This window comes from Diadema antillarum, unplaced genomic scaffold (genome assembly GCF_040938485.1).
Source record: "Diadema antillarum isolate AM-2024a unplaced genomic scaffold, OU_Dant_1.0 seq00000100_RagTag, whole genome shotgun sequence".
NCBI classification, from domain to species: Eukaryota; Metazoa; Echinodermata; class Echinoidea; order Diadematoida; family Diadematidae; genus Diadema; species Diadema antillarum.
The window spans coordinates 873,504-890,460 of record NW_027271188.1 but is presented as its reverse complement, the minus strand read 5'-3'; the positions used below and the strand labels follow the sequence as shown (position 1 = coordinate 890,460).

Sequence of the window (16,957 nt, the reverse complement as noted above, 5' to 3'; positions counted from 1 at the left end):
TGACGGGATGCATTATACGCCACATGTTTGTGTGCCATTGGGTACATGTGTAATATGTACAAGTATACTTGACCATTCATTTCCCTGTTCGTTCAGTCTTGTAACAAAGATATAGCAAGTAAAGGGAGAAAGTTTAAATGGTAAATCATTTTAAACTTTGTTCTTTGAAATATTCAAAAGGTTTTATGCCTTGTAAGATGCTTGCCTCAGGAGACCACATTCATTGCATGGAGTACTGTAAAACATGATATAATCGCGGCATGAATTTTTCGCAAATTGGAGCCGACGGCTTTTTTTGCGGCATGAAATTTTCGCGAAATGCCACTGGCATTCAATGCATATAGTGTAGACAAGAATTTTCGTGTGCATTTTAATTTCGCGAATCTTGGCGCTCGCGAAATTCGCGAAATTAAAATGCACGTGAACATTCCTCGTTTTACAGTATACATTTGTTCTTAAAGCCCAAACAAAGTTCTGGTACGCCTGCAAAAGTTGTCAAATTTCGCTCCCAAATGTGAACGTATGCTTAGGAAATGTGCAGGATAACGATGTTATGACAAGATATTCAATGGGTAACGACAAAAATGCGAAATATTAACCAAAAAGGTTCAGTCCCAGAACTTACCCGAACGGGGTCAGGCTACTAAACTCGGACTCGGGGATAACTCGGCTTCGCTTTGTGACGGCGGGATGAGTTGTAATGGTTGTCCCTCTGATTGTACAGTGTTGTCCTGTGGGAGCGGCCTGTATAAACTAGCGCTTCGTGTTCTGGCTACTCGCAGTAATGGTCCGAGTTGTTACAACGCGCGCATCAAAAACCTCTTTTGCGCGCATGCAAAATTAGTGTGCGCCGAAACAACAACAAAAACTCCAAAGACCGCGCGTCTCAGCAACTGAGGACCGCGCGCTGTCATTTTTGTTTTGTTTGTAAGGATTACTTTAGCACGCACTTTCCTGTCCATTCAGTTAGGCCTCATTTGGTATTATGCAGTGGCCAGTAGAAGGTGGCGATCACGAACTGCGTGTGAATTGTCTGAAGTAGGGTCGAATTTTTCCCCCGAGACCGAGTCAGTCTGGAGCCTTCTGGAATAAAAGTCGGTTTTCCTACTATTATTATTTTTCTCAAAATACTCCAAACCGACTCATCATTCCGGCAAACCGCGTCAGCCAGGTAAGTTTCTTAGTGGACTCTTTCGATATATTGCAAGAAAAAATGAAATGGTGCTAGACGGGTTCTCAAGCACTTACCGAAACTTAGTTTTCACTTTAAACCTCACTGTTGTATACTTGGACAATTTTTTGCCCATCCACCTTGGCCAAGCGAAAGTTCACTTCCATGAAATGTCCATGAATTTTAATACACGTATGTGCCCCCCACAAAATGGAAGAATCCAGTGCAAATTTGTATCAAAAAAGGTATATTACAGAAGAACTATGAAATAAACTAATAAACAAGGATTTGTAGTGTCTAGTCTTGTTTCACAACTGTACTTAGATAAGGGGAACACACAAACTCCTGTTTAGTCTTGTGCCTACATCGAGACCAAAAAAAGTTACTTCAGGTCTGACTGGAGAGTACTTAGTGTGAAGTTCTGTTTGCTTTACAGTACAGATGTGTGGTCAGTAGGATGTGAGTTTTGTATGTGCACGATGGATATAGAATCTATGAAAGCTTTGCAGTAGAAAATATATCCCTTCGAGTACATGTGAAGGAGGCGAATGTAGCATTCAGCCACTTAAACACTTGGTGATGAAAGTTTGCGGTTGATAAGTTTCGTGACAGAGGGCAATCTCCCATATGTTAAAAAACACAGAAGACAATCGCTGCAGCCTTTGGTGTTTAAGTGTTTGTGTAACTGTACTGTATATGCGTGTCGCTTGCCCGAGTTTTGTGTGCATGCTTGTGGATGCAGCAGAGTGGTGTAGAGCTCGGGCTGGCACCAAGTGGAAATTTGTTATCAGGAAACTCTAAGAAGCTTACATTTTACCAATTTCTATTACTGCTCAAGATGCCTGATGTGGGTAATTATAATAATAATAATAATGACTGGCTACTTTCACGGGATACAACATAAATTGCCCTAACTAGAATCACATTGCCCTTGTCTTTGACACAGGCAATACAATTCTACTTCAGGCAATAGATGTCATATCCCCCCTCAAGGCCAGTCCATATTACGGATCACATTTACAGGCACAACCCTCCTCAGATACATCCTTTCACCTCCTATCACCCCAGCCGATCACACTCACACAACTCCTCCCCCCCCCCCCCCCCCCCTTGTAATCCTCATACATATCCTCTCTGAGACAACGTTGGCACTTTGTTGTGCCATGCAGATTAAGGTCTAGCTTGCCACGAGCAAAATCTAAAATTAACCCTTCTTGGCAAATGTAATGACAGTAATCACAAGACGGACAGTGTAAACAAGCTTGTGCAGCAGCAGCTCCACAATCATTAAGCAGCACAAATGATCACAGCACATATTTTTCAGTTTTACCAAGTACTTAACTGCAGCACATTAAAAGTACTTGCAGTGAGTTGAAAACTGGGCTTCCAAAAATTATCAAGACTACAACTCTTGTCCTTCAAATAAATACATGTATCAAAACATTTTCAAAATGTTTGAACCTTGTGTGAGAATAAAGGGAAAAAAGTGAAGACTGTTGAACGTACAGTATTTCAGCAAGGATATGAATAACGGATAAAGTACTGTACTCCAAGATTTCATGTTTGAGAGATATTAAATAATGCTACATAAGTTGCATACATGATTTTTATGAATCTTGTTCAAAGGTGGATGATGCACCAATGTGTTTGCGCATCTCTAAATTGATTAAGAGGCATACAAAGATGACTATCCATTCATTTCCACATTCCATCATTTACTATATACACATACTGAACTCCACATTCAGTCTGCCCGCTTGACTTTTTCAAGAACTTCTAAATTGGCACTTCTCTCTTCTCTGTTCACCCCAGCAAACAGGTAAACACAAGATAACACAGGAGTAAAAACTCATATTCACATCAATACATTGGATTGTATCTTTTATTGTACACGAATGTTGTTCATCATGCAGATGGCTACATATGGGGAGTGATCTTCATGTTTTGGGGCTCACAAGATTGGAGGCGATGTCCAGATTTGCTTCAATGACAATTTACATGACAAGTAAATGAATGAGACTGTGTGATGAGAGTGCGCATTTGGAGGTCTGTGCGTGAGAAATTTTGCCGGGTCAGTTCTACTTCTCTCCTGGCTTGTTGTAGACGTATGTGAGGCAGCACTTTCCGCAGTACTGGCGGTCGAAGTGGGAGGCCATGAAGACGCCAGCTCCACAGTCATCACTGGGGCACTCACGGCGGAGACGAGTGATCTTTCCGTTCTCATCAACCTTAGGAAAGCAAGGACAAATGATCAAGAGAGGATTGGTAGTTATCAGATGACATGCAACAGCAATGCACGTAAGACATTACCCCCTCAGACTGTGTTTTAGTCACTGACATGCGTAGTACACAAACTCGCATTCATCAAGAATACACTACCAGGTATGTGTCTAGTATGTGATTCATGATAAGAGATGTTTTACAAACCTTGACGAAAGACTACTTATATGTCCCTAAATAATGCAAATCATCCTACATATCATTCAAGCTGCTTTGAACAGATCTATGTGATACAATTGAATGGATATGAATGCTACAATTATCTCTGTCACTTGACTGCAACAAAATTTGCATCAATCTAAAGTTTGTATCACTACACCTCTGTTAAAAAAAAAAAATGTGAGGCTAACTTTCAGGATTTTACAAACTATGAAATGACTTGGTTGAGTAATCACGATAACTCTTTGCCAAAGATCCTTCTTGTGTCTGCCATTGCTCAGAAGTAATAACTCATGTTTATATCAATGCAACACTCATCAGGTGTCCTAAGTGAGTTACATCATCACAGCAATGTACGACTGGATTTCTACTCCTTTCAATATTTCAGATTGAAAAGAGTACTGCTCAAAAATACTAAGGCTGGCAGAGAAATCATAACAGGTACAACCTTAACTTGTATGTGTATGGATCAATCACCACACACACACACACACACACACACACACACACACACACACAATCAAACATTGAAATTTTAAAGAAACGACACACCATCCCTCCCCCCCACCCCCCTCCCCCCCCCCCCCCGATATTATGTTTACGTCACATCAAAGGAAAGAACACCAACCATTCAAACCCTGATATTTAATCATTAAATATTGACTTTCATTACCTAAGCAATCCTTGTGAAACATCAACAAAAGAGACTGCTGTGGTCACCATTAGTTTGCCACAGATTTCCTAAACAGCCATCCCTCTTTCCCATGTAAAAAATATTAGTCAGTCAACTAAAGCAAACTCCACTTTCCTCCTACATGTAGAAATGAAGGCATTATGATGGGTAAGACTTTCAGTTTCTTTCATGACATAAGAGGTAGCTGCAAATAATAATAATTTAAAAAAAAAAAAAGATCACCATGTAATGCCAGCCAAGCTGTCTCACCTTGTAGAACTTAAGCACAGCCAGCTTGACCTTCTTCTTCTTGTGCTTGTTCTTCTTGGGTGTGGTGTAGTTCTTCTTCTTGCGCTTCTTGGCGCCACCACGGAGCCGGAGCACCAGATGGAGAGTGGACTCCTTCTGGATGTTGTAATCAGAGAGAGTACGGCCATCCTCCAGCTGCTTACCGGCAAAGATCAGACGCTGCTGGTCGGGAGGGATGCCTACAAGCACAAACATAATTTTGAGATGTAACTTTACAAGTAGACCATTTACATACCCAAAGAATTTATAATAACAGGTGTCTTTCAGGGAATTTTTGTGGTTAAATGCTGATGGCACACTACATTTTCTATTAAAGATATTTTTATAAAGAATAAGTTAATGATAAGCATGTCTACTATCTGTATGCTAGTTGGAAATGAAGTTTTACCAAAGTACATTGTACTACCAAATATAAAGAATTCAAATAATCAATGGAAAAAAAGACACTGCCCTGCTAATACAGTCATGGACACAGCTGTACACACAAAATATTTTCCAGCACATATCTACAGCAATTCACCTACCTTTTAAATCTATTGCATACAACTTGACAGTAATTTTCATGTACGTTGGTATGACTGTTGCCCAACATCAATCGCTCTGTCATTGCTCAGAACCAATAACTCATTTTGATATCAAAGAAGCACTCATCAGGTGTCCTAAGTGAGTCTGGTCATCACAGCAGTACTTTTGCTATCTTATCTCAGTCTTGCCCTATACAAATTGTACAATAGCGAGCTTTAGATCTGCAATGCTAACGCTAAGATGATGCAGCCCCCCAGGTTGGACAATGGAAACAATGGAAAGTGCCGTCTTGCGTATGTGCGGAACACTATTTTTTGCCAAACTAGTGTAGTGTTAGCGTTCGCATCACACATCTAAAGCTCAATAAAGTTCAATACTGGAGATGTAACACTTCCAGAAATATTTCAATCTTTTCTTTATTCATGGCCAGTCTGCTGCATCCTGTGTCTCTAAGTGCATACTGATCAAACAGACATTCAAGTTATTAATTTCAGCACTTCAAAGCTAGAATTCATGTTTTGTTACCAATTCTAACTTTTTAAATCAGAATTAGGTAATATCATTCCATGATCACATTTCCCATCATGACTTATGTTTGGGAGCCTGACTAAAATTACCAGTGCGGTACTTCACTAAATAAGACAGCTTGCACATATTTCATCATCCCTCAATTTAAATGGATTCGAGATTCAGTAGAAACATTTTTTACTCATGTCACATCCCTCTGCAAATTTTCCCAAACACAGATGGCTCTGCAGAACACTTACCCTCCTTGTCCTGAATTTTTGCCTTCACATTTTCGATGGTGTCACTTGGTTCAACCTAAATGAGGACAGAAAAATAAATTTCATTATGCAATCCTTGATCTTCCGAGTGCACAATATCACTCTTTATGTGCCATGGTGGAAACCCCCTGTGTGCCACATTATTCTGAGACAGCAACATAGTCATGCTTTGGGAAAACATTCTTTTTTTTTTTTAATTAAGTAACTTTTACAGATTATTGTTACCCTGGACATGTAATGAGCAATGTTGTAGAGAGAATTGTAAATTGTATGAAAAACCTACCAATTGTTTTTCTATCAAATGACCAGTAGCTACATTATCCAGTAGTAAACACTGCTTGATATACACCTGCGCACAGGTTCCAATTCCTTCAAGTGCACCAGTTGTCATATTACATACTGGTTTACAATGGCCTAAATCAAGAAAAAACATCAATTTGGACAGAAAGGGACTATTGAAGGAACCAAATTTTTGGCAGCATGAGTTGTCAAGAACTGAACTACATCTGTACATATTCAAATCTAAAATAAATCAAATTTGATGTTGAATTTAAAGGGCAAAGCCATAACGTACAAGACACCAACTCCTTACATCTGCAGCTTGAACACACTTTCGCGTTTGGGCTGGTCGTGGTTAAGGTTATGGTTGGTTAGGGTTAGTTGTGGCATAATCAAGCAGGGTATGAGCTTGTTGAGAATGCCATTTAGGCGATGGTTGATGGGAGTATGAAACTGCATAAATAGCACAAAAATAGTATTGTAGTAGACCCATAGCTCTACTTATTCAAATGCATGGTTTCTGTGTTCTTGGGCTTTCAAAATTCTGCACAATCAAAATTCTTTTTTTTTTTCAAAGACAGATACATTACATTCCTTTGATGGCTGCAACATTCACTGTGTAGACTTCTATTACTCGATACAATCATAGTCCATCTTATGCTTTATACATTGTAGAGTTTCTACCACACTTAATTGAAAGCCAAAACAGAGTTTTCAGAATTAAGAAGGGATAAAAATTCACCTTCCAGTGCTAACTATTGGAATGTCCTTGCAATGAATACATTGTATTACATTGAATGGGTTTACCAAGAAACTTGCCTGGCTGACATGATTTGCCAGGATGAGTTTGGAGCATTTTGTTATCAAAAGTGTAGAATAATTCTGATCATACTTCATAATCATATAGGCCTATAGACTAACAGACCTTAAAGGGAACCAAAACCCAAAGAGCAATGTGGATTGAAAGCTACAACATTATAGAACACATCAGTGAAAGTTTGAGGAAAATCAGACAATCGATGCAAAAGTTACGACTTTTTTTTTTTGAATTTTGGTGTTGGAACCGCTTGATGAGGAGACTACTAGAGGTTATGACGTATGAGAGGACAATGATATAAAGAAAATATAAAGAAAATTCCACAAAAATTCATTTTACATGAAAATTACACATTCCATCAACTTGATACCGACATATGTTAAGGGTAGCAATTATTTCCCCTGCTTTCTGAAAGCGATTAGTCAAGCACTCTTTCATAGTACTTTATATTTCCTTTATATTGTTGTCCACTCATATGTCATAACCTCTGGTAGTCTCCTCATCCAGTGATTCCAACACTAAAATTTTAAAAATTCATAGCTTTTGCATCGCTTGTCCGAATTTCCTCAAACTTTCACTGATGTGTTCTACTGATATTGCTGCTTTCACTTAATCCACATTGCTCTTTGGGTTTGGGTTCCCTTTAAGGCAAAGCAAGCCGCCCATAATCCACCATAATACCTTCCAAAATTGGACTGCCTGCTTCTTGTATGTGGTCAAATTTTGGCACTGCAGGTCAAATCTTGGTGTAGGTTTCTTCACACAAAGGGAAAGCCCTCCCCATTCAGCATTGTGGTAATGTGGGGAGGTGCTGTAAAAGTAGATATTTTTGCGCTTGGCCGGGTACCCGGTAAGAAGAGTTTTGCATGTTTTAATTCCGCAGAATCAAGACATCAGCTACTGGAACATTATGGCAAGCAAAAATATTCACCTGCATTTATTTTCGTGCTAGCAGCCTAGTTTCTGGTTGCATGAAACGTGCAAAAATGTCCACACTGCGAAATAATTTCCACTTTTACAGTAGAATCTAGACTGTTAGTGTAAATTTACCAATAGAATTACATTACACAAAAATCGCAATCGTGTCCTAGCAGTGTTTTCCAACATTTTTTAAAAAGCTGCATGACGTACACGAGATTCAGTCTAACACTAACGTTAACAGTTAGAAGTTGAGCTTGTAAGATAATTAAATGGGCGATATTGCTGTGGCCTGATCCCTTGTTGATTATCTATAATTAAAAATCATGTAGCAGCCACGATTGGATAGGCCTATAGTCTATATAACCCCATTTTGGCACGCAATTGTGGACTTCCTAAGACCCAACGTTAGTTCTGGCAAACCTTGGCTTTTTGGCCAATTTAAATATTAAATATTTCACACTTTTTGATGCTACCCAACTGCATGTTATTTTGTAATACAGCATTATATCACACATTTCTTATGCATACGTGTACACATGGGAGCACTAATCGACCGTTCGGCAGGCATGCAAGGACGATGTTTTGGCTTTAATTTTACTATAATGTTAAACAGCAGCAGGTGGTCATTTATGGGCATGGCCGCCTTGCTTTGCCATCGCCATATCGTGCCATCATCACCCATGGCCATGCCCACGCATGCCTTATCGGTGCAGTGCACTGCATGCCACTGAGCATACATGTGTGAAACATGGCTCTCGTGTTCGCCGCTACGATTTACCTCGAGGGTGATGGTTTTCCCCGTCAATGTTTTCACGAATATCTGCATCTTGAATGATTGTGTCGGCACCTACATGAATGAGAAAATCATTATGTCACATATTCGCATAATATTTTTACGTGATCGGCATAATTTTAATACTATTTCACTATGATTTTGACCGACATCTCATTTTTACATACCAATGATGGCGACCGCAATAGAGAAAGGACGTAATGGTGTGATTCCAACAGAGAGGGCGCTATAGCTTTTGATCACTGGCATGGGCCATGGGCGCGCTCGATCTATAAGTACTCGAGACCAAAGAATAGAAAGAGGTTCAGTTCAGGGATATGTTTTAATCTGGCAATGTCATACTAAACTACACACCTGTCAGTTTTCTAGGGTGCACAAAAGAATCCCATAGGTGCATTTGTGCCTCTGATTATCGGGATGTGATGCCACCATCTCAGGGATGCCAAGTTCAAAAAATGTTTATGAGTGAGATTTTCATGACTCGGCATCTCGGCATGCAAATGTGCGCGCGAGCGAGCGAGGGTGTGGGAGGGGTTTTTCCCCCTGTGGCCTCCCACGGTAGGGAGCTTTTTCAATTTTTAGCCCTTAATGGTGCGATCAGGTGCATACTTGAGTAACTAATTTTTACTTATTTTGAAAGACAAAAGGAAAATATACTTTCAATTGTAACTATCACTTTAATCCTTTGAGCTATGCTCCTTATTATTCTATTCCTAATTGCAGGAATTGCCCGATGTGTGAGAAAAATGGGTGCCATGCGTGAGATCGTGAGACGACCCCTAAATGCTTGAGTCTCACTCAGAATGCGTGAGACTTGGTAGCTCTGCCATCTTTCTGAGCATCTGAAGGTTCATTTTGAACTTTAACCTAATGTTGGATAGGCCTATTTTGAAAATATGAATTCAACCTGATACTTTTAATTTATCGTAACAACAGTCAATTCAAAAATATGTGCAAAAGTGTAAGTCAGACATAGAGCTGTATGTTGTAAAAGTTTTGAAACTGTACAATTCTGGGAAGCTGATTATATCACTATATACAGATTAATTCTAACAAGTAGAATTGATATGGTATAATCTTTAAATAATTCAGAGTTCTTGATAAATCATTGTATTTATATACATTGGGTTTAGGTTTCAATTTCCAGGGCTGCCAGTTGATTTGAACAGGTTCAACTGGTCCAGTTGTAACTGGTATTTCCTTCTGGGTGTCAAGACAAGTGGACCCAGTCAAGTGATCTTGATTTTTATTTCATCAATCTTTGCATAGCATCTATGCATCTATGCAGGCATTGATCCCGCTATCTCTATCATTATGTTCTGCTCGATGTATATAAAGTAGGGATGGCAAAAAGTAGGTTTACATTTGTAATTACCAACAAGACATACCGGTATCTTCTGTATTATTGAGTGACTGGCCATTAATGACTGTGAATCCATTAATTTGAAATTTACTTGTGAGGCATATCTGGTTTGAATTGGAACAAAACTTCAAGTATTTGTTCGTTTGATTGCATGGTGGCACCAATATTGGTTCAAAGTAAATAAGATCATTGTGACTCCATCTCTGGAAACTCCTTTGTGCAATATTAATTTAAAAATTTTGTCTTTCATGAAGGCCTACCATCCACGCATGTGATATGCTCTAGCCGAAATCAGGTCTAGCTGAAGTGGATTCCGAGGTGGCATAAATAATGCTACTTGTGACTTTCTCACTGAGAAATCCATAATTTCAAAACAGTGGCTCAAAACAAAACATGATATATTTGGTTTATATCCCTAAACAAATCTTGGACCCAAATACAATACAAAATGTAATTTATTGGACACAGCGGTATGCGAGGCCGATACAGATAGCACCTTATGCAGCTACCGATGAAAAACCATTGATCAACTGCACAGCTCTGATCACATGCATGGAAGAGTAAGCGAATACATTGTACAGTATATACCATGCACTGAGGGACTCTAGTAGAAATTATAACACTACAGTTAACCTTGCCCAAGTCGAATCTATTGGACTGAAGAAACAGCTCTGACTTAGAAAAAAATTTGACTTATGAAGGATATAAATAATTGGATTTGAAAAGAAGAGGACTTGAAAAGACCTTCAACTTAGGAGATTTTTATTTGACCTATTGCGAGGTCGACTTAAGCAAGGATGACTGTATTTTCTGAGGGGCGTGTACCCTGAAGAAAAAAGTGCAATTTCTGTCACTGAGCTGAGGAATATGAGATTTCACTAGTTTGATATGATAAATAAGCTTACCCACATTTCGTTCTTTCCTTGGTTTAAAAAAAAAAGAAAAAAAATCAAAATATTCTGCATATATTTACAGCTTTTATCTTCCTTGCTATGAATGGGTAAATGATCATATGTATATATTTTGTGTAACTTGTTTGTATTTTGCACTTGTCGTTGAAGGAAAGTTCGGTCTTGAAGCTACACATACATGTACATACCAGTACACAGACAAACAAATCCATAAAAGCATGCATACCTCTGCATATTGGCAACAACTGCTTGGTAATATATAATAACTGTCATTCAGAAATTTCCAAAGCAAGAGCCACTTCTTTTTTTTTCAGTGGAAATGGGTATTTAATACACATCGTAAACAAATCTGCTTCATAACACATATCTCAAAAGCAAAGATGCCTCAGAAGAATTTACTGATACTTCGGGAAACGTAACTGATTAGTGAATAGGTCATTTTCATGTACACAGTACAATATGTAAAACAAGTTTCGAGAAGTCTAGATGATAGTGGTTATAGTAGAGGTGGACAGTAAACTTGAAGTATACACGGCCAGACAGTATATACAGTATGTTTCAGATACGACACCCAGCAATATGATGAATCATAGGCAACTATGACATATAAAATTTGATTGGCTTGATGAATTTTGGAGAGGCTACAAATTATGGGAGTGATGGGGGTGAAAATTATAGACAGCTAAAAGACACAAATGTGTTATTGACTAATAACATCACTGCCACATAAGTGTATGAGGCAAAATGAATTGAAGCATCTCACCTTAATGTCACATATTCTATGTGTGATAAGTACTGATGCATTATCAACCCGTTGGGGATGGGCTGATTTTGCTACAACACGAATTTCCCATAGATACCTGCCTGAGTATACTCAGGACTAGTCTTCAATGGATAAACCATGAATAGTGATGGCCTACCCCATCAACCAATGCATTCAGTTATTACATGTTAATTGCTAAATTATGATAGACTTTAATGAAATCATGTGATGCTACTACAAATATTAGATTTTGAGCAGCTACTCTAGCACTGGTTTCAGGCAAGCTGAAAATTGAATCATACCTTTGTGATCGTGGTCTCCATGTCATGGGAAACTCATGCCTTGTTTATGATGATGGTACATTGACTGTCGGATGTAGGAATTTGGCTTTTGATATCAGTGTCATCTGCTATTTCGATTTGTATCACAAATATCCCTGCTCATAATTCATTTCACCATAACTCACAAGATGTAGAGAACAGGGTGCTGATGCAGGGAGGGGGCCATTGCTAGAGAGCCCCTTTTCATATTCCTGGAACAAGCTTAACATATATTTCAAAATATCTTCTTTCTTTTTTTTTGTTCTTCTATTGAATCCTTGTTAAGTGAGTATTCTTCTAACTATATGATCCAACACATGAAGTGACTCAGGAAAAAAACATTAATTGTAAGCACGTCTACGGTATTTTATTTCAGATGGCCTTGTCTCACTATGGAATGAATTTGGTGATCAGATGTCAGCTACATGAAAACATGGTCACTCTTGTCTCAGAGTTGACCTAATGCGAGTTGAAATTCTGCATAGATTAATGTCTTCTCAAAGTCAACATTTTTGCAATCATGTAGAAAATGAAAACACTCCACAATAAGTACATATCAAATCATGTGCACAGTGATGAATACCTCTTCATCATTTACATAGTTGACCCAGGAAAGAATGAGTGTGTCATGATGCTGTACAGAGCCCTCAGATACATTCCCAAGAAATAATCAGCAACGATGACTGATAATTTCACACTGAAATGCATGAAGTTCAGAAAGAGATTTACATCATTACAATACATGTACTTCAGAATCAATGTATGCAATCTCAAGACATCTTGCCTGTAATATTGACATCACACAAACAGTTCTGCTTTATGCATGAAGTATTGAGCCACTTTCAATTATATTGTACCTTTGATCTAAATCAGCATATTCTTCATTCAGGCTCCATGTTACATTCATCAACGAAATAGAACCAGACAGGTCTCTGTCTTAATAGTAGTATGTATGCATTTGAATCAAAGTGCACTCAGCCACACTAAACTCAATGACTGATATACATTTCTGCTCACTTCTCTGTACAAAGTAAGCATAATAATACTGGCACTGCTCACACATAAAAAGCTGTAGGTTATGAGATAGAAAAATGTATATGGCTGTCACTATGCAATACTGCCTTTTGCTGTGTGATAAAACTCACTGCTCAACGACATTCTATTATATGACATATTCTCTGAATTCCACTTCAAATTCTGCATATACACCATCAAAGCAAAAGAACGCCATCAATTCTAGCATTTTTTAAAATTTGACAGAGAATTTTCTCCACACCACCTATTCCACTCACTCAATCTTTGGCAATGAAGCTGAGTGACAGGCAGTCATCTAGGTAAGCTGCTTTGATACACAGTTTTCATTCATGCCTTCCTGGTAGCATACACTATCAATTAATATTTGTCCAGATAAAATCATCTGCAGGTTCTCTCTTGACACAGCAACTGTCAATTGGCAGAAGACAAGCAAGCAGGTGTCACAAAAAATTTACATGCTTTTTTTGTGCAATATTTCACGGAATCCTATGAATGACTACACGCAGAGTCTTCAAGTTGTCCTCAGATAAAAATGATAAGTTTTCTTGGTTTCATTTTAAATAAAATCATGTTGCACATGAAACATGCTTAGTTATAGATTTATTCATGATGTCAATTTTTAAGAAGCTGGTTTATGATATTACATAAATCGCTTGTACACATAATAAATGCTATATGCACAGGTTCAATGCTCTCTCTGTCTCTATCCTCCTCTGCACCCCTTCTTCAATTTCTGTCTCTTGTTTGTCATCTCTCTCTATCAACATCCAGAAAAGGAACACAATATTCATAAATACGCATCCATTTGTATGATTTGAAATGTCCTTTCACATAAGGATTTGAAAATAATTCAGAGGTTAATGTAGTGTTGTAACTTAACATTGGAGTTTTTTTGTGTGTGTTTTTTTAATTCATATGGACTAATTAAATAAATCACTTAATCTATTTTGTGTGATACCCCCTGATAGTATGTAAACAAGGAAAAGTAGAAATTACGCAGTGCGTAATATATGTCCCCGCCGGAAGTAGCATTTAGTAGCAAAATGTACAATATAGGTAAAAAGATGAAGGTCAAAGGTCAAAGAAGTCAAAGGTCAAAATTCTATGTAGAAGTTTTGAAGCCCTCACCTAGTGCCATCACATAAAGCAAACGGAATCGAAATCGGGTTAGAAATGGCGAAGGAGTAGCATTTTGTAGCCAATGTACAATATAGGTAAAAAAATCAAGGTCAAAGGTCAAAGAAGTCAAAGGTCAAAATTCTGTGTAGAAGTTTTGAAGCCCTCACCTAGTGCCATCACATAAAGCAAACGGAATCAAAATCGGGTTAGAAATGGCGAAGGAGTAGCATTTGGTAGCAAAATGTACAATACAGGTCAAAAATCAAGGTCAAAGGTCAAAGAAGTCAAAGGTCAAAATTCTGTGTAGAAGTTTTGAAGCCCTCACCTAGTGCCATCACTTAAAGCAAACGGAATTGAAATCGGGTTACAAATGGCGAAGGAGTAGCATTTGGTAGCAAAATGTACAATATAGGTCAAAAATCAAGGTCAAAGGTCAAAGAAGTCAAAGGTCAAAATTCTGTGTAGAAGTTTTGAAGCCCTCACCTAGTGCCATCACATAAAGCAAACGGAATCAAAATCGGGTAAGAAATGGCGAAGGAGTAGCATTTTGTAGGCAATGTACAATGTAGGTCAAAAATCAAGGTCAAAGGTCAAAGAAGTCAAAGGTCAAAATTCTGTGTAGAAGTTTTGAAGCCCTCACCTAGTGCCATCATATAAAGCAAACGGAATCAAAATCGGGTTAGAAATGGCGAAGGAGTAGCATTTTGAAGCAAAATGTACAATATAGGTCAAAGGTCAAGGTCAAAGGTCACAACTGAAATTCTGTATACAAGTTTCAAAGCTCCCATGTAGTGATATCATATAAAGCAAACAGAATCAAAATCGGGTTAGAAATGGCAAAGGAGTAGCATTTTGAACATTTTGATCACACACGGACGCACACACGGACGGACACACGGACGGACGGACGGACGGACGGACACACGGACACACGGACACACGGACACACACACGTACGGAGCCCGTTTCATAGTCCCCTGCTCGAACTCGTTCGGCGGGGACAATTAGAGACCCAATAACTTATAGTTGTAAATCTAAAATATATGCAATCTATTATTTAAAGGCTTGCAAGATAATTGCCATCTGATTGTCTCTTCATATGCATTTTTCTTTTCTAAATGATATGTGCAACCATTGAACTGTTTTTGCACATTGAGTGATGGGTCTTGACAATGCCTTTCTGACTGCGTTGCGGTAACCACTGTCCAGTCTTTATGTCAGTGATGTCCAGAATAGTGGTATGCTCCGGCTGATACATCAGAACAGCCGTCCTGGATGAGGAGGAACCATCTTTGACAAATAGCTGCAAGATGAAGATGACAGATTGGATACACATGTAAGCACAAAGCAGAAATGATACAGGATCACCTTCAAATAGTTAATAATTACAACAAAAATACCAAGTAAATGAGGAGGAGGAGGAGATGATGATGATGATGATGATGATGATGATGATAATGATGATGATAATGATGATGATGATGATGAGGAGGAGGAGGAGGAGGAGGAGGAGCAACAAGATCTTCCTTGCCAAATTTTAGCACATCTTTTTTTCCCTTTAAGACTGTATGTATTACACGAAGCAGTGACATAAGAGAAACATGTCAGTAACACTTCAAGTACAAACTAGAAATATCACTTAAGGTGATTAATACCCCCGCCCCGTGACGACAGTCTTACCCAAGGAATGATCTTTCCTTGATCTTCTGCCATTTAAATGCCGTTACCATGGCAACGCAGCTTCCGACACGTCCAAAAAATATGTCTTGCACATCTTCCCACCAAGACTATTGTGTGTGCCACATTTCATAAGCTTTTGTCAAAAACTGAGGAAGTAGTTCAATCCACAAGATCTTTCCTTGATCTTCCACCATTAATATGCCGTTACCATGGCAACGCAGCTTCCGACATGTCCAAAAAATATGTCTTGCACATCTTCCCTCCAAGACCAATGAGTGTGCCACATTTCATGAGCTTCAGTCGAATACAGAGGAAGTAGTTCAATCCGCAAGATCTTTCCTTGATCTTCTGCCATTTATATGCCGTTACCATGGCAACGCAGCTTCCGACACGTCCGAAAAATATGTCTTCCACATCTTCCCACCAAGATCAAGGTGTGTGCCACATTTCATAAGCTTTGGTCAAAAAACTGAGGAAGTAGTTAAATCCGCAAGATCTTTCCTTGATCTTCTGCCATTAATATGCCGTTACCATAGCAACGTACTTTCGGGTACTGTCAAAAAATGCGTCTTGCACATCTACAACCAAAGGCACACATCTGTACCAAGTTTCATGGATATTGGGCAAAAACTGAGGAAGTAGTTTGCAACACAAAATTTTCCATCATTTTGGCTCATAATATGTGAGCTGTTACCATGGCAACATACTTTTTGTCACTGTCAAGAAATGTGTCATGCTGACCTATATCCTAAGACAAACATTCAATATGAATTCCATGAGAATTGGAAGAACACTGATGAAGCAGTTTTGCCATGAAGCATTTTGCCCTATATTTTACCAATAACATGCCGTTACCATGGCAACGCACTTTTTGCCACTGCGGAAATATGTGTCTTGCACATTAACATATTCAGATGAACATCTGTACCTAATTTCATAAAAATTGATCAAAAACTGTAGGAGGAGTTCGCGACGCAAGATTTGTACCCATTTTTGCCCATAATATGCCGTTACCATGGCAACGTACTTTTGGGTACTGTCAAAAAATATGTCT

At 38.6% G+C, this 16,957-nt stretch overlaps 1 protein-coding gene across 1 annotated transcript; it reads right to left on the bottom strand.

The window, feature by feature from the left end:
* Positions 1-3,039: 3,039 nt before the first annotated feature.
* On the bottom strand, positions 3,040-8,889 carry LOC139726824 (ubiquitin-ribosomal protein eS31 fusion protein). The gene is made up of 5 exons (XM_071637819.1): positions 8,880-8,889; positions 8,698-8,766; positions 5,885-5,939; positions 4,554-4,771; positions 3,040-3,399 (listed from the first exon to the last, which is right to left on the bottom strand). The coding sequence occupies exons 2-5, from the start codon at positions 8,743-8,745 to the stop codon at positions 3,250-3,252; spliced, it is 471 nt and encodes a 156-aa protein (XP_071493920.1). The 5' UTR covers positions 8,746-8,766; positions 8,880-8,889; the 3' UTR covers positions 3,040-3,249.
* Between the last annotated feature and the right edge of the window lie 8,068 nt (positions 8,890-16,957).